Raw genomic sequence first — 26,416 nt, forward strand, 5'->3', positions numbered from 1 at the left:
GCACCGATCCGTGCATTTTACAACTTAGATCAGTTAAAGTCTAAATAGCTTATTTGGTTTGACATCTAACAAAAACATGATCTCATCACTTCTCTGGTGTTAAAATAGAATAATTTCCAAGATAACATTTAAAATTAAAGTTGTGCAAATTTTGTTGTGAGAATCTAGGCAAAATAATTTTACATTTAGCAATGAGGGTGTATGGCTACAAGTAATGCTTACTTTTTTTTTTTTTTTTTTTTTTTTTTTTTTTTTTGAGACGGAGTCTTGCTCTGTCTCCCGGGCTGGAGTTGCAGTGGCCGGATCTCATTGCTCCGCCTCCCGGGTTCACGCCATTCTCCTGCCTCAACCTCCCGAGTAGCTGGGACTACAGGCGCCCGCCACCTTGCTCGGCTAGTTTTTTTGTATTTTTTAGTAGAGACGGGGTTTCACCATGTGAGCCAGGATGGTCTCGATCTCCTGACCTCGTGATCCACCCGTCTCGGCCTCCCAAAGTGCTGGGATTACAGGCTTGAGCCACCGCGCCCGGCCAATTAGTTACTTTTTATGTATTAATATTTCTTCATTAGTTTAAAAACTGCAGGGAAATATTAATTAGCAGTTTGTATTAGAGAAAATAGGTGAGTATATATATATGTTTATATATATATATATGTAATTAAAGTAAAAAGTCTTGTACATTTAAGTGTTGTGAGTCACCCATTTGATTTTCTACTATTATTAAGATTCTAAGGTTCTGTGATAGGCCAGGCATGGTGGCTCATGCCTGGAATTCCAGCACTTCAGGAGGCAGAGGTGGGAGGATCTTGTGAGACTAGGAGTTCAAGACCAGTGTGGGCAACATAGAAATACCCTATCTCTACAAAAAAAAAAAAAACCAAACAAACAAACAAACAAAAAAACCTTTACAAATTAGCTGGGCATGGTGACGTGACCTTGTAGTCCTAGCTACTCAGCAGGCTGGGATGGGAAGATCCTTTGAGCTCAGAAGGTTAGAGTTTACAGTGATTTGTGATGGTGCCACTGCCTTATAAAACAAAAAGGACTGTCATGACAATGCAAATTTCCTATATTGTTTATTTTATTAACAAACTCTAACATTATTTAGGACAATTATGACAATTCTTATAAGAGTGGTTATGAATTTACTCAGGAGAATGAAGTATATTCTCTTTACTACCGAGAGTAGAGTCTTGCTCTGTTGCAAGCTAAAATGGTACAAGTGCTTGTGAAGAGGCCAGAGTGTGAGGCTCAGCCCTGGGAGCGTAAGGTTACAGGTAATCTGGAAGATGGCAGGTATAAGAAGGTTCCTGGGAAGTACCATGCCACATTGCCACATATGTGAATCACTGAGATACATACTTACAGAGCCAATTTTGGAACTCCATCCTCAAATAAATGAAAATTGAATTGTTTGAGCAGAAATTTTGGATAATTCAGCTCCTATATATAAATCTACGAGATTGTCAAAGCCTAATATTTTAAAAATTAGGAGCTGAGGCCGGGCGCGGTGGCTCAAGCCTGTAATCCCAGCACTTTGGGAGGCCGAGGCGGGCGGATCACAAGGTCAGGAGATCGAGACCACAGTGAAACCCCGTCTCTACTAAAAATACAAAAAATTAGCCGGGCGCGGTGGCGGGCGCCTGTAGTCCTAGCTACCCAGGAGGCTGAGGCAGGAGAATGGCGTGAACCCGGGAGGCGGAGCTTGCAGTGAGCCGAGATCGCGCCACTGCACTCCAGCCTGGGCAACAGTGTGAGACTCCGTCTCAACAAAAAAAAAAAAAAAAAAAAATTAGGAGCTGAATTATAATATGTACTAATAATTGCTTATGTTTCACATTGTGTGGTTTAGACAAATGTTTTTACTTCAGATTCTCGTGGCACCAATTAACTTAATAAGAGTATCTTTTTAATTGGAGTATAAATGATTTATAATTCTTTTTCTGTATTCTATTCTTTCTCCCCAAATCCCCAAAGACACAAAGGAATGTCTAGACTTTTAAAAATGGAAATGCAGCAGGGTAAAATGAAATTATAATATATATATTAAAAAATCACAAAATGTATTTCTAGCATAAAGCAGAATTGGCATCAAAACTAAGCTTTGGCAATTCACAAACCTTCACTGGGGATATTAATTTTGTTCAAATGGAAATAAAAAACACATGATTTTCAGGGTTTTAGAGAGGACTACAGATCATCAAAATAACATGAATTACACAGGTGCTTGGTATTTACTAAGTTTGCAGTCAATGAGGGTATTGCCCCAGTGGAGTCTGAATCATTTCTACCTTGTGGTAACTGTTCTTCTGCCTTTTGTAGAAGGAGAAAAGAGCCAGACTTGGGGTATGTGCCATTATCTCACTGATCCCTCTCTCCTGGGATCCAAGATGTTTTTCTGACAGGCTAAGAAACTTGTCCTTGGGGCTAGTCACAGGCAGTGGCAGTGATTTCTCAGTGGAGAGAAACAGTGGGGACATTGGCAGGCCAGATCCTGACAATTCTCTGCCTACTGTTGCTACTCTTGGAAAAGCAATTTGAAGTTTTCATTTTTGTCATATTTCATAGTAAATTTCATTTGTTTTCCTGATGAGTTAGGCTGGAAGAAATAACGGCTCTCTCTAAATACCCAATTTATGCTTAAGGTTGGAGCACAATGCTAAGACTAATTTCATTTTGGTTAGTATTTTCTGGGGCTTTATGGATGTTTCCAAGAAAACTGAAGAGCCCTTAATTTTAGAGAAGGATTTAAGTATACATATCAGTCCAGAGAGATTAAAAAATGATGTCATTAGTACCTCTGCCTTTAGGAGTCCTGATCTCTTCAGGTGCTGTGATAATTTATAAGAGGCAAGGAAGATTTGGTTCAAAGAACCTTTATGAGTTCATTGACCACATGATATATGGCTTCTGATACTATTAACAGGATGCCATTTCACAAGTTTGATTTAGAGGGAAAGACCTGATCAAAGATTTTAAGGATTAAATGCCATCCTTTCCTGCAGTGTTATAATAGCTTCTCTCCCTCCTTTGCTATGTTCTTGTACAAATTTCAAAACCTTTAAAAAATGGTACCATAAAAGCAAGAGGTAAGTTCCCTTGTTTTTATCTCGGCTTTTTTGTTTGTTTGTTTGTTTGTTTGTTTGTTTGTTTTATAGTCTATGACCTAGTTGCCAAGATTTCTGGAATAGTTATGGGGTTTTTGGTCTAAAATTTACTGATTTGTTAAATATCTAATTTAACCTTTAGTTAGAGACAATTCAGGATGTAGCATAGGATCCAATATTAAAGAACATATATACACACACATATATATTATATATATTATATTATATATACATATATATTATATATACACATTTATGTTATATATATATAATATTACATTCATACCAAAGAAGAGGAAAGGTTAGTTCCCTACAATATTTACCTTCAAGTTGGAATATTCCACTTAGTTTATACAAGTCTTTTGAGCAACATATGAGATTAGTTAAATATTTGATGGACTTTCAAATATCTTCCAGGTTGAGGTCAAATCTACTGGGAAGAACATAGTGAGGGACTTAGGGCGGGAATAGCCAGGTAGAGACAGGGAACATGGATGACCGATGGCTATGTGTGACTGCCTAGACTTGATGGCCCATGGTTCTTCTCTGGCACACTTGTCAGAAGTTGTCAAATGCTGTATTTGAAAAGAATGTTATGAACCTTAGATTCAGTGAACTTCTTTTTTTTTTTTCCATCTCTAAAACATGCAAGGGTTTTTGAAGTTTTAGGCTTAGATGCTAATAGGCAACTCTTCTAGATGAAAACAAATAAAGGTAATCCTGATGAAATCTGAAGCTGTAAATGTGAAAATCTTCATGAAATAACATTTTTAGAATTGATAGTGCTTTATTTTAAAAAATTAGGACACATGTTGTTTTGTGGAAGATAATTCAGAATAATATTTTGCAATTTTGTATTCAATTTTTATGAAGTTAATACTTGTCAAACAAGATAGTTTTTACACAGAAAATATGATTGCTTTTTATCATTGTTTTACCATTAGAATTTGAATTACATAATTGCTTTTTTGTTTATCATTAAAATTTAGTGTATATTTACTGTAAGTTTAAAATTAAACTGTTATTGAATGTCATTGCTCTCTTTTGATGACAAACTTTCATCTCTCTTTCAAAATAGTGTACAATATACTGCACATAAACAAGTAATTTGACTTTAAATTTACAAATAAAATTAAAATTTAACTTAAATTAAAAGTTTAAAGTTTTTTCTTTAAATTCTTGGTTAACATCAACCTAAAAGATCATGTCAACTTTTATTATTTAGCAAACATTAATAATTGCCATCTAAAGCCAGAGGCTTCTGGATTTAATTTAATTGCCTTACTCTGGGCTTCGTACAGTCTCTTAGAGTGGTTCAGTTACTTTGTAACAATGCTACCCAACATGTACTAAGGAAATAATACAAAATATTAAAACCCTTTCATAATCAAGGCCTTTCAACTAAAGTCATATGAGAAACATATGATCTTCTCTTTATTAAATCCAATATATCAATAGGATCTTATTACTTTCACTTTACAACTCATCAAATTAAGGACAAAAAAATATTTACCTCTAGTGGACAGGAATACAATGTTAACCAAACATGGCGGTGGGAGGTTGGTAGAGGGAGTGGAAAAATAATTTCACACTGATGTGGACATTGTAGTTAGTTTAAAATAACCAATGGAATCAAACAAATAAAAATGATCTGCAGGCTGACTTAAAATAATCTATATGTTGTTTATGTGTCAGAATATATTTCTATTTGGGATTACATAAATGACAGTTACAGAAAGATTTTAATTATTTTTTGAAGAATTTATTGAATAAATATACAAGTTGAACATTAGCTTATGTGCATGTTTGGATATGTGTTTATGTTCATGGGTGCAGGAAGTATGGCAGTGGGATAAAACAAAAGTCTTTATTGTGTTGTAGTGTAGGGCAAGTATGTAATTTCAAAGATCTTTGTATCAAAGTAAAAGAAAGTAAGCTAAGACTGAAGGAGAGGCAAATGATCACAATAATGACCAAAAAAAGAAATAGCGATTTACCAAAGTGGTCTTCTATTTTCCTGCCCTTTTCTTTTAGAAATACAAATGATAGGGCAGAGCCAGACTGCAGTGGACTGAGGAGGGCAAAGCACATGCCCAGGATGGCTGTAAACATGTATCATTATTTCTACTCACTAGACAGTAAAGGAAAGACAAGAGGGGTCCTGTTGATAGGATGATAGGAGGATAAATGTTACTGTTTTGTCTCTCTTTTTTTTTAATGGAACATGTTAAGCTTATTTATATGCTGTAGCATATTTAAATGCTGTTGAGGATTAGCCTTGATTGTTTTACAGAAGAGATTAAACAGCTTTGAGAGATTCCTTCATATGTGGTCCTGAAGTTGTCAGAGTTGAATCTGTAAAAAAATAAACTACCAGAAAGGGAGGGAAAAAAGAAAAGAAAGAAAGTGGGCTTTTAGAGCGATTTATTTTTGAAGAATGTGGAAGGATACTAGAAAATAATATTGTAGTGGCAAAAAGTTGCAATTGTGCTAGAAGTATAAACATGATGAGTTGTTGTTTCTTATGATGAAAGTAATGATTCTTTGCAATCCTAAAATGCTGGTACAATAGTGTTGAAATACTCAGTTTTTCACTTATCACTCCTTTTTACATATGAGTAAGCCTAAATAGCAGTTTAACTATTTGCTTCAAGCTTGATTTGACCTACTAAGATCTTTTTCCTCAGTCAAACCATACATCATTCATCCTTTGACTCCAATTCTCTGCAGCCATAGCTCAGTCAAAATTCACTAATGCTGCCTTAATTCCCAAAGGCAATGACCTTTTGTCTGTGCTGCTCTTAACTGACAACTCCATGGTAAGTAATATTTTTGGACAGTCCACTGTGCTCGGCTGTCTACTCATGTAACTTAAAAAGCACCTCATTTTCTTTGTTCTCCTTCTACCTCTCTGACTTTATAATCACACCAAGTCCTTTCTTTAGCTTCTCTAGTTAAGAATACATATTTATCATGGTTCTATCATGACTTATTCTCACTCTACATGCTCTCCTGTAGAACTCTCCTGTATTCTATGTAGCCATCAACTACCATTGAAAGCTATCAAACTTAATGTCCAGCAGCAACTTGTCAACTATTGGTGAATTCACCACAGCATCCAAAACTGAATTATTCACCGTCTTCTTCAAATCTTTGTATTTTTTTTCCTGTCTTTTTTTTTTTTTTTTTTTTTTTTGAGACAGAGTCTCTCTCTGTCACCTAGGCTGGAGTGCAGTCACACGATCTCAGATCTCGTCTCACTGCAACCTCTGCCTCCTGGGTTCAAGTGATTCTCCTGCCTCTGCCTCCAAAGTAGCTAGGACTACAGGCGCCCACCACCATGCCTGGCTAATTTTTGTATTTCCAGTAGAGACTGGGTTTCACCGTGTTGGCCAGTCTGGTCTCAAACTCCTGACCGCAGGTGATCTGCCTGCCCTAGCCTCCCAAAGTCCTGGGATTACAGGCATGAGCCACCACAGCTGGCCCTGTCAAATTTTTTGATGATAAAACATGTAATAGGCTAATGAGGAAGATGTTAGGCAATGGAGTTGTCAGCAACAGGAGTAATTATGGACTAGGACTGTATGCACAAAAAATATATAAAAATCAGTTTAGAATACCATTTGAAAAAGGGAGGTGGGGGAGATCTCATGTACTATCTTAAACCAGAAACTCAGGTAGGAAAGAAAAGAAGAATGGAAGCCACCATATCCTAGAAGTACTATACATGTGCTACATTGAATATTTTGAAATTAACAGAAGAAACCAACCATTGACAATGCTGATTAGCTAAATGTAACATGTTGTATAAAACTGAGAAGTGTTTTATGAAAGCATATGATCACTTAAACCAATAGAAAGCTGGGAGAAAAGTTTGATTATTGTTATGTTTTCTTTATAAGCAAAACTGAATGCTTATTAAGAGAATGGTGTAAGTAATACATAGTGACTCTTTGGCCATGTGACAACAGTAAGGTATAGGCTGTCTCTCTGTCTCTGTCTATCTGCCTCTCTCTCTCTCCCTCTTTCTCTGTCTCTGTCTCTCTCTCTCTCTCTGTCTGTCTTCAGAACATTTATAGTACATGAGTAATGCTGGCACAGCATGGTTTACTGAGCTGTTCACTAGAGCTTCTAGGAGAGGACCAGTGAACATCCTTCCCTCCACACTGCTTAACTAAACAGGTCTGTGACCTTAACCAAGAACATACGTTACATTGATCTAGTGTAGAAGGTAGCAACATGCTGGTGGCAACTTGAATTCCCACAGAATAGCTGTATGAGGGATTTGAGGGATTTAACTAAAGAACCAGGCTGTTACTTGAAGCTCTTAGAGGAGAGAAAGCTCCTAGTACCAAAACCATAAATGTCTGATAGCAGCACGTTTTTCAGGAACCATCCCCATTACTGAAAAAAAGTTTCTTCATCAAAAATGTTTCTCATCTAAGCCCTCATGCCAACAACCCTCCACCCCCCATGAATTGGGCTCAGAGCCCCTCATGTCAAGCTTCCCCGAACTGTAGGTAATGTGAGTTCCATGGCAATCAAAATAAAATAAAAATAAAAATATTAAATAAATAATAAAATTTATTTTATTAAATACCCTATTTAATATTTTATTAAAATAAAAAAAAAATTGTCATCTTTCACGTAGTCAAATTTCTTCCCTCACCCTCAGATTCAGTTAATTGTCATGTCCTATCTAGCAAGACCTCTAAAATGTGTCTCTCCTCCGATATCCATTCCCAGGCCTCTCCAGTGTCTCTCCTGTGTCTGAGACATAATGGCAAGCTGATAAGGCTGTACAGTGGCAAGGCATGAAGTAAATGATAAACTACAGGGGACACATTTTTTACATGGTTATTTCAGAAACACAATGGACACTGGCATATTACAAAGGCATATTTCAGATTTGCCTTTGAACACAGTTTTCTGTCTCTGAAATCTCCTTCCTCTTTTGCTCCCAAGAGCATCTCTCCAAACTTAGGTTAAATGTCACTGACTTTGCGAAACTTGTTAGACTTCCCTAGGCAGATTTAGCTATCCTCTGCTTTGTCTTTGTTTAGCACTTTTCATTTTCTTCTGTTAGAGTATCTATCCTGTTCAACTATCATATAATTTTAAATAATTTAGACAAACCCAGTAGGCTGTAAGCCCTTAGCAGGGGCAGCTCATGGCATTAATCATCATATCCCCAGCACATAGTCTCATGCCTACCATCGCAGTTGCTCAATAAATATGTGCTTGAAAGTCTGTATCTGAGATGAAAAGATTAAAATGCCCCTGGTTGTTGTCATTGTAGAATAATTTATTTGTACTCTTTCTCCAGAGTGAATTTGGTTTAACTTTCAAAAGTATATTCTAACAAGATAAAAGAATGTCTCTCTTTTGCCCTTTTAGGCGACCTCTTCAACCCAAAGCCAAAATATCCTCAGATTAAGACAATTGATATGATTAGTGTTAGGAAAGATTTTACATAATGAGATTTGGTTTACTTCAAGAAAATTTGGATGAATATGAGTCTCATGCAATATTTTAACATTGTAATTCATTGCTGACTCTACAGGGCAAAGGAGATCATAACCTTTAGTCCAATTTAAGGATGATGAATTGAGGTTTTTTACCAACAAGGCAGAGGATCAGAGATGTCTTGCTTCAGGTATAAAACTGCAAATTGCATCTATATTTAAAGTAAGCAAATGCACTGCCATAAGAGTTGATATTTTGCTAAAGTAAGAAGTTGAGTCATTATAGTGATAGTTGCTAAAATAGAAACTAAAACTCAATTAGTTAATAAATACCTCCTCTGTGCTGTGAATTACATGATATGGGGATGATGCCAAAAATGATGCTCAGTCTGGCACTGAGATGCTTACTATCGTGTTTGAATGTTAAGAGAAAGGAAAAATCACAAAGCAATAAACACATACCTCCTGGAATAAAAGAGAAGATAATCATTGATAAGTAATCCAAGAAGATATCAGGAACATGGGTCCAATTATTGGTGTGGGAATCTTAGATGGGAGAACATTATAAGCAAAGACTCTTAAAATCTCAGGGTTCTTTGCATTCTCCCTGAGGATAGCCTGATATTACAGAGAAATGGGGCTTCTAGTTGGATAGTAAGCGTGAGGACCCTTGCCAGAGGGCCTAAATGCACTCATGTGCAGCGATTAGGACTCTATGAAATGTCATAGGGAGATATTGTAGGTTTTTAAGCAGAGAAACAACATAATGTAAATAGAAATTTCAAAATACTACTTTGATCATTGTGAGATGTCATGGATTTGGCAGGTACTGGAGGCAGGATGATGAACTGGGGCAACAGTCTATTGTTAAGTTTGGTTAAGTTTGGAGCAATTCTGCTACTTACATTCTTAATCTAGTTTATGGTGCTCTAACTGCTTTATTAATAGTTTCTCAGTCGTTTTTTATACCCCTAGCCTGGTCTAGGTCTGGGTCTAGTTTGGGAGTTATTTAGAACACAAATTTAACTATGACAGACATAGTTTAAATAGAGAGCATCAAGTAGTGAAAAGAACAATAGGCCAGTGGCTCTGGTCTCATTTAGCCACAACTAGCCACAGGATTGTGACATCATTTGATGTCCTCAGACTTTTCTTTCCTAATCGGGAAATGAGAGCACTGACCTATATGAACTCTAAGGTCCTTTCAAGTGAGCTTTGTGCAAACAAAAGAATTAAGGGAAGCTTCTAAAATACTCTCCTTATCATTGAGCAGCTAAAATATTGAGCACATATTTTAATGAATACTAAGAGGAAGACAACTTCCACACTTAAAATTTGGTGGAATATTCCACCCTCCTACAGGAGAGGTGGTAGGTTCATGATGACTGCAGTATGCAGGCAATTACCTTTTCCAAGAATGTGTTATAATATAGAAGAAAATAGCAGAAAATTAACCCTTGTAAATGTCACAGTGTGCTTACTGTATAATTTAAGTGGTTTAAATAAAGCTACTTATTTGCATAATGATGTTTTTGAAAGATATACCTTAAAAATAACAATACTAAGCATTGATTTGAAATTAAAACAAAAATAACAAGTGTAAATTAGTCTGGAAAAGATGTCATGTCACTACATAATTAGGTATATTAATAAACATGTGGACTATCACCTATGAAGCTAAATTTAGCATGAAAATATATTTTAAGAAAATGGTTCTGTATTTTCTATTGAAAATTTATTTTATTTTGTTTTGCAAACATTTATAGATTTTCATCAGTTTGTTAACCTCTACACTATGGATATGACTATATTAGACAGATGTCTAAATATAACTACCTCACTAGTATTACTTATCTAAATTGAAGTCCAAATTTGATCACTGCCTGAAATGATTTGTGGGAAATGTGGTGTGAAACATATCAGAACACTAAGAGAAACACCAAAGATAAGGATTTCTAATGTCATAAAATCAAACAAATTATTACAATGTCTAGACAGAGTCCAGAGACATGATGGAAAATTTTTAATAAATTGGTTTCATAGACCAAACTGGACATTTGACTTAAGCATCGTTTAATTTTTCAAATCAGTGAAATGATGCATAGCAGAAAGTTTAGTTACTTTAAAAAGACAGAGGAAAAGGATATTTTATTCCTTGGAGTATTTTTCTTTTGCTAACAAATATAATACCCAGAACCTAGTCTATGTAGCTCTGTCATTGTAGCTATCTGAGTGTTCGGTAAAAATGCAGATTCCTGGGGTTTCTTGCAGATATATCAGGTCTCTGAACACCTTTGAAATTTGTATTTTTAACAAGTTCTTGAGGGGCGTTTATTATGCATATTTAGTGTCAAGGCCACTTTTCTAGAAGTACTCTTTTGTTCTTATCCTATTATTGGAATTGGAAACTTTTACTTGTCATTTTGATTATGCATATTGGAATCAGGGTTCTGAGTTTCAAGGTTGAGTAACAGGATTATGCATTGGTACCTAGAAAGAGCTGGACATAGCCAGTTGTTTTATTAATCATAAGTGGGCTTTTCCATCTTCCAGTTTCTGCCTGAAATTGAGAAAGATAATGAAATACGCCCTGATGTCAGTTATTAAGCTCTGTGGGTAGACTGTGCAATTACGTTATATAAAACAAAATAGTAGATATTGAAAACTATTCTATTTTACTTTCAGAACACAGATTTTCCCAGAATGAATTTTTTCATGAGTTGGCCTTATAATCTTTTTTTCTTCCATAGAATCACCAAATTTATTTTAAAATTCTGTAAGATTTATCGTCTTAAATGTTAGACAAAACATTCCTAATATGCTGGTACTGGCATTAATTTTTAAGCAATCACAACCTCTGCTAGTAATACTACTGTTTAGGTCGAAATATCTATCAGGAAATTCTTGAGATCACTGTCATTTATATGTAGATATAATCTTTCCACTTGCCTTTAACTGAAATAACCATTCTGTTTCACTCCAAAATGTATTACAAACAAAAATGCTGAGTTCACAAAAGGAGATGATCTCCAATTTGAAGCTAGTAGCTGTCAATAATTTACGTGATGGCAAGCACCATATCTTATTAGCTAAGCACTTCTCGTGACCCACAGAAAGTTTCCATGTAGTTGTTCCCAATGATATGTAAGTCAAGGAGTGTTAGTTAAATTTTATTGGCCCCTTGGCACTGAAGTAGGAGAAAATTATATTTAGAAATTTGGGCAGCTTTATGCTAATGAAGTTTCTTTTGAATCAGAATTTTAGACTCAGGCAACAATGGTATATTGTCTTCTTCCATGGCTTAATCAAGAATCATACTTTGTTTACATCAATACAGATGTCTGTAAGTATGGTAAATTAAGTTGGTTTTCACTTCCTGAAAACCAAATCATCTTATTCGTGAGCTTCTTATCTTGTGCGCTACATGGCTTAAATAATTAATAGACAAATGTCAATGTCTTCAATTTAAATTCCCTTTTCTCTTCCAATTGTCTTCTTTCTTTTGTACTACATATTTTTTGGTGCAATATTCCTTATTATATTAAAGTTTGATTGAACTCAGAAAGGAAGAGACCTTCTCACATTTTAACAATCAAGTTTTATCATGTGGTCTTGTATTGATGGTGATTTCTTGAGGCACCAATGTTCTTCCACTACCTTGTTCCCCTGGAAATGTGTTGGTCACTGTTAGATAAATTTGAAGATTTCTTCCAGTAAAATCTTTAATGCCTTGGGGAGGTGTTAAGACTGATGAATCTGACTAATCTGACTATGGTGAAGTCTAATAAGAATTGCTTTTATAGTCAAGATGGTTCATGAGCAGATCACTTACTTACCTTTTCATGTATCTTGTCTCTCTTCTTCCTGACTCGACAGCTCCTCCTACGGTTCGTATTGTGCACTCAGGCTTGGCCTGTAACATTGAAGAGGAGCGCTACTCTGAAAGGGTCTACACTATCCGGGAAGGAGAAACCCTAGAGTTGACTTGTCTAGTCACAGGACATCCACGTCCACAGGTGAGTCCCGAACTGTGACACTGGAGAAAACACTCTCTGACTTTTCTTGGAAGTCAAAAAGTGTATATTTTAGAATATTTAGCTAAAACTGTGTGTGTGGGGGTGTGTGTTTGTAACTCAAGTGCAAGTATATGTGCAATGCAGGACAAGAGTGTGGATTTCAGAACATTCAAACTTGAGCTATTTTTGTGTATAAGATGAAAAAAGAAATTTTTGTTTTGGTATTATGGGAAATGTAGAAGACACTTCTAAGGAAGCTGTTAAACAGACAACTACAAAAATATCTCAGTAGGATAACAATTCATATGGCAATGAGTTTATTTTAAAACGTGGGACATGATTTCATGATGACATAATTGCAACCGAGAGGTATTTGTTCTGAAGAATGTGAAGCATGAGGTCACATGTACTTTTCTTACTCCTAGTCATTTTATTCATAGAAAACCTTGAGAAACAAACAGTTGCAGATACTGTATGCACTCAGGCCTTCAGAATCATCAGCTACACCTTTCTTAAGCTAATTTTATAGAAGCAATAAAAACGGAGACTTTTAAAGGGCACTAAAATTACAACAATATGTAAAGGCAAAGCTCACGCGTGGTGGCTCATGCTTACAACCTCAGCACCTTGTGAGGCTGAGGCAAGATGATCACTTGAGGTCAGAAGCTGGTGACCAGCTTTTTGTCTCTACAAAAAAAAAAAAAAAAAAAAAAAAAAAAAAATTAAAAATTAGCTGGGCCTGGTGGTGCACACCCATAGTCTCAGCTACTCTGGAGGCTGACGTGGAAGGATCACTTAAGCCCAGGAGATCAAGGCTGTAGGTTGTCATGACAGTACCACCACACTCTTGTCTGGGCAACAGAGAGAAGCACTGTCTCAAACAACAATCAAAACAAAAAAAAAAAAAGAAAGAAAACAAAATATTTGTAAGAACAAAATAGTTAGATAGAAGATAATATGTTTAGGTTATATATATATATATATATATGATGCAGCAATCTAATTTAGATGCAGAATATTGAGGATATTTTACTCAAAAATTGATAATTCTTATTGTCAATAACCTTATTAGCTCAAAATTCACATTTGTAATCAACACAAGCACTATGGTAGGAAAAGTAGTCTCATTTAGTAGATAAAGTTACATATTTTAAGTATTTGTGTTACAGGAAAAAAAAAATCCAGCTAACAAAGCTACAGAGGGAAAAGTGAAGAGTAATGTGGAAATTTTATGAACTCACCATTTTAACCCTGTTTTTAACTTCTGCCATTCTTGACTCTTACTGACAGATCCTTAACTCAAGGATCTTTTTATTTACCATTTTGACTCTGAAATGATAAAAATACGCATATAAAGCATCACAGAATGAAGCATTAAATAGACAAGACCATGGCTAAAACAGAAATGGTAAAATATGCTTAATAAAACTCATGCTGTTGGTAAAATGAAAAAGAACAAAAGTAATCTAGAAAGAATAATTATTAAAAATGTTAAAAAAGGAAAACTCATGATAACTATAATTTCAAATTATAACATTTGCTATTAAATGAAAATGGATTAAAGAATACAATTGTCTTAATGAAATTTAGATAAACACAATTTGAGCCAGGATAATTACGCTTGATAGAAAAAAAATGATTCCAAAAGACAACATACAAGGACAGACTGATGACTGATAATTGTTAAAATTTGAAACAAGGAAATGGGTATGTGAAGCATTTTCATTTTAAAATTTATACAGAAAACAATGTCCAGTTAAAATAATGTTACCAAAAATTTAAACAATGATAGACTTAACTCAAGATAATATTAACTCAAAGAAAATACAGTGTTGTTATAATTTGATTATATGTTTTGTTTTGTAGACATGGAATAGAAATTTCAGAGTCAAAAGTTGGGATCTAAACAGGAGGGTCCAAACATATTTAAAAGAAGCTGTGAAGAGCTTTATGAGAGGCAATTTATGGCAAGAGAAGATTCACTGAGGCTCCCATTAGTCCTTCACTGAGTGTACTAAATTTACACCTTCTGAACTCCAAATTATATTTAAAAAATCAACTTCTTATCTCTGTTTCTAACACACCCCAGGTGTTGCTCTGCTGCTTCTCTCTCCATCCTCCTGTCCCTTTAATATTGGAAATTTCCCATTTTCTCCATACATTTTCCCTTTTTATCATTCACAATCAGGAGTACAATCTTTGACCTCAAGACAAACCAGATTAAGTTCTGAAACGAAGAAGTAGATCATTCATTTTTTTTTTTTTTCCCCTAAGCAGTTCCATTTTTGGGAAACATTTCAATGTGTTTTGATCCTAAGAAAAATGTATTGTTTTGGTATCAGTATCTTTTTATTCCTAGAATTAATTAAGGTGTTTGCAGGTGAATCAGTTTCAGCTTATATTGCCAGTTGAAAAATTAACTGGGCCTCTTCATTGTCAACAAACTGTATAAGGAAGGCTGACAGAACAGCTGGGGCTTGGCATTCTGGCCAAAGTCTAAAGGGCATGCTATTGGCAGCTGGTCCTGAGGATGATTTTTGTTGGCTGATATCAGAAAGCTGGAATGACTTTCTTGCTTGTCTAATCTGAGTATGATAGTTGGAAATGCAGTGGAAGAGAGAGGTTCCTCATTCACTCATCAGCAGATTTCTTAATCTGCTACCTATTCTTCTAGCAGTAAGAGTCATAAAGATTGTTTATTTCCAAAAGTATTGTAGAGAGCATTTTTTCTAGCCTCTTTAATTTTTTATGGTGTATTGTTTAGTGATAGGTAGTGGCCTGAAGGTATTGATGTATCCAAAGAAAATAAAACAAGTGAAGGAGAGGTCAGTACGATGTAATAGTTGAGAGCATGATGCTGGAACCAGACTGTCTGGATGTAACTCTGGCTCCACCAGGACTAACAGTGTGACCTTGGAAAAGTTCCGTAATCTCCCAGCTTTCTTTGCCTCAGTTTTCTTTTTTATATTTCCGGGATGATAATAACTATCTTGTATCATAGAATCCTTTCGAGAGTTAAATTTATATTATGGACATATATACACACATATATCCTGTGTGTGTATATATACACATATACATATATATATACACACACACATACATACAAATACAACTATACTTTCTTGGTACATAAGCATTGTGTCAGCATGTAATAGAAACATGTTGGCTTTATTATTTTTCAGTAATTTAGGAGCATCAACTCTAAGATCTATATTTGGATATGTAGGTATGAAAATAAGTAGGTTTTAAAACTGGTTTTAGTATTCCTATATCCTGCTTTAAATTAGATGTATTTAAATCAATTTCAGTATTTTTTTTTGTTATTGCTCTGCACAGCCTATACATCTCTGTTAATTAGCCTTTTTAGCTTGCAAGGAATAGAACTATGTTCAGAATACCTCGTTTAATGAGAGTTTATTACAAAGATACATGAAGAAGTAAGAAAGAAAGAAAGAGTTTGCCAGTAAATCTAATAATCTAGTACAAACTCTAGATGTCTACAGCTTCAGAATTCAGCTACCCTCTTTCTTCCCCTCTCTGCATCCCTTCCCTTCCCTTCCCTTCCCTTCCCTTGTCTGCCCTGCCCTGCCCTCCCCTCCCCTCCTTTCCCTTCCTCTTTCTCCTTTCTCAAAATTATCACATCAATAATTTAAATACATTATAAATATAGTCTTGTAAATGACTTAAACAGTAGGATATTTAACATAAATGTTTCTCTTCTCCTTCCGACCTGCCCTGCTTCCCAGAAGTAATAGTTCGGCATATCACCTTTCAGTTCTTGTTCGATGCATTTCCTTTATATAATTATTTATGTTCATGTTCCATTTTCAATTTTTAATAAATGAGATAATGAAAAGTATTATTCTATGACTAGAATTTTTCACTTGGCCATGTGTCCAAAACACCAAGTATGGGTCTAGCCTGGTAGTTCTTAATGTGTGGTTTCTGGAGATAATTGATTAAAAATGAAAATTCCAGATCACTTCACATTAGAAATCCCTGCATTGGGGCCAGCAATTCATGTTTTAGCAAGCCCTCCAAGTGAATCTGATGTACGCTAAAGTTTGAACCAGTGGCTTGGATCATTGTCTTCACTCAGGCTGAATAGTTCTTTGTATGGGTGCACTGAATTTTGCTGTGAGTACTCTCAAATGTGTATAATTGCTGCTGTGTTGTTCATCATGGAATTACTTACAGATGGTCACTGTTATAAACAATCCAATGAATACTTGTAGGGTATATGTTTGTGTTGCCTGTATGTACATCTTTGTGAAATGTATGGTAGCATTGCTGTATCTTAGATTCCCTCCTCAAAATGGAATTATTTAGCCAAAGTTGAAAGGGACCTTTACTTGCTTTCTCAATGGGAGTGTTTTTTTATTTTTTTATTTTTGTCAATTTGATGGAAGAAAGTAAATTACACTCAATTGCAATTTAAATTTGCATTTTAAATCACTAGCCAATTTGAACATTTTCCTGCATGTTTATCAGTCATTTGTACATCTCTATTTACTGGTCCTCTCTTTTCTTGCTAGTTTGCTCCTTCTTGTAGACTTGTGAAGACAAATATACTACATAAATAAATTCAATTGCTGATAAACATGTTGCCAATTGCACCTCCCAGGGTGTTACTTGTGTTTAAGATTGTTTATGATACTTTTGTTCTTAGGTTTTTGTTTTGAAAAGAGGAATCATTTTTGGCTTGTGACTTTTGTAGCTACTTTAGCAAGATCTCCTTATATCCATTTAAGATTTGTTTTTCTAACAGCTTATAGTCATTTATGTATTTGACAATTTAATCATCAGGAAATCATTTTGTCCTTAGTATGAAGTGTTAGTTTAGTGTGCTTTCTGTCTCCTTCTTCTCTCTTTTTCCCTCTTGCCCTTATATAAATAGGATGGTCAATATTCCACTGGACAGCTTCAAAATGCTCTTTTTAGCATTAACAAAATTACATTAGTCTGCACCTTTCTGTTATTCTTTTCTGTACCAATTCCATTCCATTTTACCTTCTACAGCTTTACTATTTATGTAAAAAATATAAATAATATATAAATATAAATATATAATATATAGTATTATATATAAAATATATTATTTAATATATAATATATTGAATAATATATAAAATATAACATATAATATTCAATGTATATTATATAATATATAAAATATAACATAATATTTAATATATTATATAATATATATTATTTTATATATACTATGTGATAAAATAGATATAATTTATATAATAAAATTAATATAATTAATAAAATATATACATATATACCTCTGTGTGTGTGTGTGTGTGTGTGTGTGTGTGTGTGTGTATGTTTAGACAGCGGCTCACTCTGTCACTCAGGCTGGAGTGCAGTGGCACAATTTCGGCTAACTGCAACCTCTGCCTCTCGGGTTCAAGCGGTTCTCCTGTCTCAGTGTACTGAGTAGTTGGGATTACAGGCACACACCACTACCCCTGGCTAATTTTTGTATTTTTAATAGAGACGGGGTTTCCCCATGTTGGCCAGGTTGGTCTCAAAACTCCTGATCTCAGGTGATCCACGCCTCAGCCTCCCAAAGTGCTAGGATTACAGTTGTGAGCTACTGCGCCTGGCCTATAATATATTTTGATATATAAACAAGCAGGTCATTCCTTTATAGTTGTTTTAAAATATTTCCTCCGTTGACCTCAAACATTTTTTATCTACCCTATAAATTAGAAAATATGATTTTCATGTTCTCCACCCAAATAAATGTTGAGATTTTAGTTACATTGCATTATTCTTGCAATGAGGTCGTATGTAGAAAGCATGACCGGCTTTTAAAAGGAAGTTCTCAGTAGGAATACTGAACATTTGAACTTTTAAATTTCAGACTTCTCAGATAGCAATACAGTTTAATTGTAACCAGTATTCTGTGTGGGTCTTTGAATTTCTTTTAATAATAAACATAGGTATACCTGTTTGCAAGGTTGGAAGATACTGACCTTCTCCTTTCAAAACAAAACAAAGAAAAAAATGTGCATCAATCAAAGCAGCTCTGCTTTTCTTCATTTTATATGCTGACTTGCTGGGTAGGATTTCATTTGAATAATATTTTTCATCACTAAAATATTTTTGAAAGCCACTCTTTAAAAATAATTATGTAAATCCAAAACACTAGGAAGCATTAAAATTGTCTACTAGTTTATTACACCTTAACCTTAGTGAGCATTTGCTTTTTGCATAAAAAAACTAGGCTGGGCCATTTTTCAATTTTAGAATAGAATTGTATTCAGTCATTTGATTGTTGTATAAATGTATTTTTAACTACCAAGGCTGTTGCAGAGTTATTGATGCTTTTGTCCTTGTTAATCTTCTCTGCAGATTCTCAAATGGTAATCTTATCATGATAAAAATCTTACAAATGTTAGTAGCCAGTTCTTCAGTTCGAAACCATTAGTGCTATGTGTATTGTTCTTTGCAGATATTTTATATATCTTGATTCATATTCCTCTACTTTTTTTCTAATTTAGTCTGTTAATTTTTTTTTACAAAATGAGAATGCATGCACTTGAATAAGAAACATACTAGATATTTGGATTTATCTCCAATTAATGTGGGCAGGTTTAGGTTCTGCTATAATCAATTATTATATTAATTCTTTTTTGTGTTTTATAAAATTAATATAATTTGCTTTTTTTCATCTGTGATAAACATATCTAGACTGAACTGTCTGCTACATCATGTTAGAGAGTTTCCAACTAAAATAACTAATATTTTTTCAAATAATCTTTGGATAAGATGTGGAAAATGTTTAGAATAAGAATCCAAATATTTATTTTTAAAAAAATTTCACATCAGCTGGGTGTGGTGGCTCACTCATGTAATCCCAGGACCTTGGGAGGCCGAGATAGGCAGATTGCTTGAGCTCAGGAGTTCGAGACCAGCCTGGGCAACATGGCAAAACCTCGTCTTTACAAAGAAATAAAAAAAAAATTAGCCAGATGTGGTGACATTTGCCTGTAGTTCCAGCTACTTGGGATGCTGAGGTGGGAGGATTGCTTGAGCCTGGGGAAGTGTAAGCTTCACTGAGCCCTGATCTTGCCTAGGCGAAAGAGCAAAAGCCTGTCTCAAAAAAAAAAAAAAAAAAAAAAGATTGCCATATCAATGGCTGCTTTCACAATCCCTGTCCCTGCCTCATATACCTAGTCCCATCTCCAGGTGATGTACATCTTTATTAAGTACATGGTTACATGAGTAAATGTATTTAGCATAACTTGTTTAGGATGAAACACTTAGAGTCTTCCTTATAGTCTTCAAATAGTTTTGTTTCCATTTATTTTTATATAGAATAAGAAAGGCTTTTTGGGGTCAACACTTTAACATACTCCTAAATTGCTAATACTTTTTATTCTCAGTGTATCAGCATCAACCAAATATTTTTAGAAATTTTATTAAAATTCTCAGGAAAAGTTATTTTTGTTCATCAGAAGATTTACCTATCTACTATTCTCTCTGAATTCATCTTTTGTTTAATTTTATGAACAATCTAAAACATCTCATTCATTCCAGATACTATCTCAAAAAAAAAAATTTGTCAGTGTAATTAATGAGACAATATGTGTAGATCATTTGACAGAGTGCCTAGCACAACATAAATGCTTAGTAAATGATAATCGTATTTGTGATTGAGTCATTGATACCACATAATAATTTATTTACAAACTTAATAATTATAAGCTCTTACTGTTATTACTATATACTTACATTTAACTCAATAAAGTAGGTGGATATTCTTTCCTGTCCCATTGAAATTTGTCTCTCTCTATGCCTGGATTTGGCCACTGGACTTTGAGGTAGCGGTAATGTGGGTCTAGAGTGTGATGATACTGGGCTAGGAAGAATTTAAGGATAAAGTACTCTTCCATGACTTGGGTTAATTATGAGTAAGAATACCTGGAGCTAGTCCTAATATGCTGTTAGTTCTTTGAAATTTAAACATCATGAGGACTCATGGTAAGTGAGCTAGAGATACAGAGCTGCCTTCACAGAATATTAAAACTTAGAAGACTCAGGGAGGTGGGAATGTTAGCACATATTTATTATATGAGGCTTGTTTTTAGAGAATTCCCAAGGCATTCACTGTGAGAAATGCAGTAGTCAGATGGACACTGGCATCTATGAAAAGCTCAGGGTGACTGTCCTCTGTAGCCCAGGGTGTAGTAGGAGATGCTACCATAGTACAAGGATCTCTAAACTCAATGGTCTGATTCTGCCATTTTCAGAAATGGCAGAAGTTTAGTAGTAACACTTTACCAGCAAACTCAATATTGATATCGATAGTGTGAAGAGCAACAAGGTCAGAATAGCAACCGGAATTCTTTTATCAACAAGGGTTTATGACACAAGGATAGCTGACTAGAGTAGTACTTGATGTATCTAAAAAGACAAAAATGACACCTTGAGGAAGTAGACATTTTCCACTATAATAGAAGATCACAATCATTCATCCAGTTTCCAAATTTAAACTAGTTCATGGAGCCAACTCTTACTGGTTGAAAGGGAAACCAGGTTTTCTTAAAGAAAGACCTAGCAATATCACTGAAAGTTACACAAAAAAATGCTGTCTCAATCCTTCCTTAAAAGGATTTATGGCCATTTTACATAGCAATTTACACTGGAAAAAGTGAACTAGCAAAGCCATTTTACATAGCAATTTACACTGGAAAAAGTGAACTAGCAAATTTACACTGGAAAAAGTGAACTAGCAAATTTACACTGGAAAAAGTGAACTAGCAAAGCCTCTGTACCTCTGAAAGGTACAGAGCCTGAGCTAGCACTGACATCAGTAGTCTTGTAATGCTAATAGAGTTAGAATGGGGATTTGAGGAAGACAAGAGATAAATGGAGTCCTAGCCTAGGTAAATGGATTGATCTATGGTTATTTCCCCAGACTCCCAAGTACATAATCGGGACCAACATACTTAGCAACAAGCAGGATCCTCACACTGGTTATATGACCCTTGGAATAAGTCAGAATCATTTTAGTAGAAAAGACCAAGTGGAATCCTATAAAACTGTTCTTCCCAAACCAACGTATGAAATCATCAGTAACACTCCTTCCCAGGAGAAACTTCAGAGATTATATGCTACCATCAAAGATTTAACAGTGAAGGAGTCATAGTCTCCATCATGCACCTGTTCACTTCACATGTAAAGTAACTAAAAAGTCAGGCGGATTATGATATATGATAGCTTATGGTTAACAACCAAACCAAAGCAGCTGCTGGATCAGATGTGGTGTCTTCACTGGAACACCACCACGCCCCTGGCACTAGCTGGTATGCAGCTAGTAATCTAACAAATGCATGCTTTTTAATTCTTATCATGAAAGAGAATTTAGAAGTTTGTTCTTATGTGGGATAGACAGCAATCCACATGTACATGTCTGCCTTAGATCAGGGCTAACACTCACTCTCTGTAACATTACAGTGCATAAGGAACTTGATTGTCTTGGTAACCTATAGACGATTACACAGATGGTCTCCTAACATGATTGTTCAACTTTACAATGGTACAAAAGTCATAAGCATTCAGCAGAAATCTTACTTTGAATTTTGAATTTTGCCTTTTTCCAGGCTAGTGATATGCAGTACGATACTCTCTTGTGATGAGGGGCAGTGGCAGCGAGCTTCAGCTCTCAGACAACCATGTAATACTGATAATCTACAGTATATTGTGTAGCCAAATGATTTTGCCTAACTGTGGGCTAATGTAAGTGTTCTAAACATGTTTAAGATAGGCTAGGCTACACTATGACATTTGGTAGGTTCGATGTATTAAGTGCATTTTCAACTCACGATATTTTCAAGTTGCAATGAGGCTATCAGGAGACAATCCCATTACAAGTTGAGAAGCATCTGTACCGGTCCATTGTATTGATTACATCATGGCATTTTTTACCTTTGTGAACAGGAAGCAGTGAGTAGTCTGGGTACCATAGTAAGCTGTGTGCATAACAGAAGGTGGTAAAAGTTGTTGCTCTTCACAAGTCCTATCACTAAGAATGGGGTGCACAATAAGATAGACCTTTGGATTCTATGGGTTGCATATACTACATTTAAAATATATCTCCAAGTCATTGTATCAGTTAATTTTGAAGGCTGTCAGTTTCAAGTAGGGCTCAGAGCAAGAAAGTGTTCTGCAGCAAGTCCAGCTCTGAGTGAAAATCGCCCTACTGCTCAGGCAATACAATCTAGCTGCTTTGATGTTGGATAAAGATGCTGTGTAGATTCTTCAGTAAGTCTGAGAAGAGAATCACAGAACAGAACTTTAGATTTTGGAGCAAGACTAAACTTTCTGCAGCCAAATACTAATTACCGTTTGAAAAGCATCTGTTTGTTTAATTAAAAGTAGGCAATCATTAAAAAGTCAGGAAAAAACAGGTGCTGGAGAGGATGTGGTGAAATAGGAACACTTTTACACTGTTGGTGGGATTGTAAACTAGTTCAACCATTATGGAAAACGGTATGGCGATTCCTCAAGGATCTAGAACTAGATGTACCATATGACCCAGCCATCCCATTACTGGGTATATACCCAAAGGATTATAAATCATGCTGCTATAAAGACACATGCACACGTATGTTTATTGCGGCACTATTCACAATAGCAAATACTTGGAATCAACCCAAATGTCCATCAGTGACAGACTGGATTAAGAAAATGTGGCACATATACACCATGGAATACTATGCAGCCATCAAAAAGGATGAGTTTGTGTCCTTTGTAGGGACATGGATGCAGCTGGAAACCATCATTCGTAGCAAACTATCACAAGAACAGAAAACCAAACACCGCATGTTCTCACTCATAGGTGGGAACTGAACAATGAGATCACTTGGACTCGGGAAGGGGGACATCACACACCAGGGTCTATCATGGGGAGGGGGGAGGGGGGAGGGATTGCATTGGGAGTTATACCTGATGTAAATGACGAGTTGTTGGGTGCTGACGAGTTGATGGGTGCAGCACAGCAACATGGCACAGGTATACATATGTAACAAACCTGCACGTTATGCACATGTACCCTAGAACTTAAAGTATAATAATAATAATAATAAAAGAAAAAAAAAAGTAGGTTTTAGTTGATACATGCTCCCTTTGTTGTCCCTTGGTCAGGGAGTTCTGGGGCACATTCTGCATGCCTTGTCAGTTTCACAGTAGAATAGAGCCTGTTACTCTCAGCAATGACCAAAGGAATCACACTTTCTTATACTGGCTTTTCTTCATTCTTTGTATCACTGTTCAAAATCCCCTACTTGGTTTCCCTGGGATTATTTCCCAAAATAAACTACCTTTTTATAGAATTTTATCCCACATTTCCTTTTCCAAGCCAAAAGAATAAGACACTACAAATCTTCTGGACCCAAGCTCAATGAGGAGTGTATCCATACATGTGACCCTAGTATCTTCTTCCTTGCTGCTGACCTGTGTTGCTTAACTGTGATTCAGAATTATTGTACTTTTATTTTTCTTAAAGACTTGTAAAGAAAAGTCATAAGTCATTAGCCAGGGTATAATGCTTAGTGAAATTTTGTTTTTATTTCTTAAGACCTTTATGTAACAGAATTACCATGAACATATTTCTACGTCTGTCTGGACTGCTATAACAAAATAACATAAACTGGGTAGCTTATAAACAATAGAAATTTATTTTTCACAGTCTTAGGGGCTGAGCAATCCAAGATTAACGTACCTGCAGATCCCATGTATGATGAGGATTTGCTCATACTTGTTCTCCTTTTTATTCTAATCTCACATGGCAGAAAGAGTGCACAAGCTCTTTGGGGTCTCCTTTATAAGGGGACTAATCCCATTCATGAGGCCTCTACCCTCATGACCTAATCACTTCCTAAAGGCCTCATCTACTAATACCATCCTACTGGGGATTAGGATTCCAAAATATGAATGAATTCTGGGGAGGGACACAGATATTCAGAGCATAGCAGTATAGGCTATATTTTCCTTGTTTGTTCTTCTCATCTCTTAAAAAAATGTCTTTTACTTGAACTAAATCTAAGCAATTTAAGTTTGCAAGTTCATGCCCAAAGAATTTTGTGTGATAGAGATTTATGATGTAAACACAGAGCAAGCATTTGTTTGATCCTAACAACTTTGCCACTCACATTGTCTGATGGTCAAAATTGGATCATGTGGGAGCTCTGAAAATGGATCTCAAACCTCAGAATCAAAATAATTAGGTATACAACTTAGTTGAAAATTTGAAATTAGATGTCTCCTTGTGAAATCTATATATTTTAATGAAAAATATTATATAGGTAGAAGGATAAGATAAGGACCATTGTTTTACTACAAGAGTTGATACGAAATAAGTATGTGAAGATTTTCGGGCATTTCAAGAAGAAAGAAATACTGTCTGTCAACATAGAATTGAGAATCTATTGATTGCGTTGTTTATAGTTATAAATACATCATTTTAAGGAAAACAGTTGCAGTTTCTTTAATGTGGAAATTCTGAACAGTTACATGAACATTAATGAATTGAATTTTGTGTTTTTATTATTAGAAGACTCTTATTGACATTCAGAAATGTATTATTTAAGTGGGAAGATCACTAAATGGCAAATATTTCACAATATGTTTTTTCCTCAGATTAACCAACTTTACCATAGCCTGAAGAGAGTTTTTAAATCATAAAATGATAATCAAATTAATTGATCCAGTTTATGAGTCTATATTATGTATACATCTTAAGTATGAGAGAGAGAGAGAGTGTGAGTGTGTGTGTTTATATGTGAAAGTCCAGAAAGTATGAGGGTTTTTTTTTTTTTTTTTTTTTTTTTTTGAGACGGAGTCTTGCTCTGTCGCCCAGGCTGGAGTGCGGTGGCCAGATCTCAGCTCACTGCAAGCTCCATCACCCGGGTTCATGCCATTCTCCTGCCTCAGCCTCCCGAGTAGCTGGGACTACAGGCGCCCGCCACCTCGCCCGGCTAGTTTTTTGTATTTTTTAGTAGAGACGGGGTTTCACCGTGTTAGCCAGGATGGTCTCGATCTCCTGACCTCGTGATCCGCCCATCTCGGCCTCCCAAAGTGCTGGGATTACAGGCTTGAGCCACTGCGCCCGGCCGCAGTATGAGTTATTTGTTATATCCGCCCCTACTATTTTAAAAAGGCAGCATGAAATAAATATTGTAGCAATCTATTTGTGGTCCTATTGGACACAATTTATCCTTTTCACTTTTGGTTATCACATTAAAGATGCCAATTAAGACAATTAATTTACTTGTGTTTTCATATCTGTAATCTAATGAAACACTCATTAAAATGACTTTAAAGGAGGTTTCAGACTTAAGTTTAATAATTTAACCTACAAATATAGAAAATACTGCCTATCTGCTTCTATGCAAAGGAATATGCCATCAGTGGTAATTAATAATCTATACAACTGCTGGTTGTAAACATGATACATTTATTCTAAATTATTCATCCCAGCCATTTTCTGAAAAGCTGCAAGATACTTCAAACAAAATCAATAAGGAATAACAATCTTTCTGTGATCTGAAAAAGTTAACTTATACTACACAAGGAAAGTGCATATAAAATGTATTTCCAGAACTGAAAAATAAGAAAACAGTTATTAAGAATGATTCTATCAATTCTTTTTTAAGGAATTGTTAATCTTTTATTTTAACTTCCTTTTAATGCCAAGGTCTTAACAAAAAACTAAAAATAACATTTATTTTCCTGGCAGTTTTATCCTTTTCCATCAGCAAACATTGATTTCTTCCCTTTTTCTGCTTCTTGTGGTACATGAGAAAAC

At 35.2% G+C, this 26,416-nt stretch overlaps 1 protein-coding gene across 2 annotated transcripts in view; it reads left to right on the forward strand.

Annotated features, from left to right (window-relative positions):
• The window catches only part of MDGA2 (MAM domain containing glycosylphosphatidylinositol anchor 2), an 830,171-nt gene that overhangs the window by 368,124 nt on the left and 435,631 nt on the right, over nucleotides 1-26,416 (forward strand). For both annotated transcript variants that reach the window (XR_007727541.1, XM_050798601.1), the window contains exon 2: nucleotides 12,449-12,588. Coding sequence is in view for 1 of the 2 variants with exons in the window: in XM_050798601.1 (XP_050654558.1) it covers nucleotides 12,449-12,588 (140 nt within the window). In the remaining variant the exon portion in view is untranslated. The remainder of the gene's footprint in view (nucleotides 1-12,448; nucleotides 12,589-26,416) is intronic.

Source organism: Macaca thibetana, chromosome 7, assembly GCF_024542745.1.
Source record: "Macaca thibetana thibetana isolate TM-01 chromosome 7, ASM2454274v1, whole genome shotgun sequence".
In the NCBI taxonomy this organism is placed as follows: Eukaryota; Metazoa; Chordata; class Mammalia; order Primates; family Cercopithecidae; genus Macaca; species Macaca thibetana.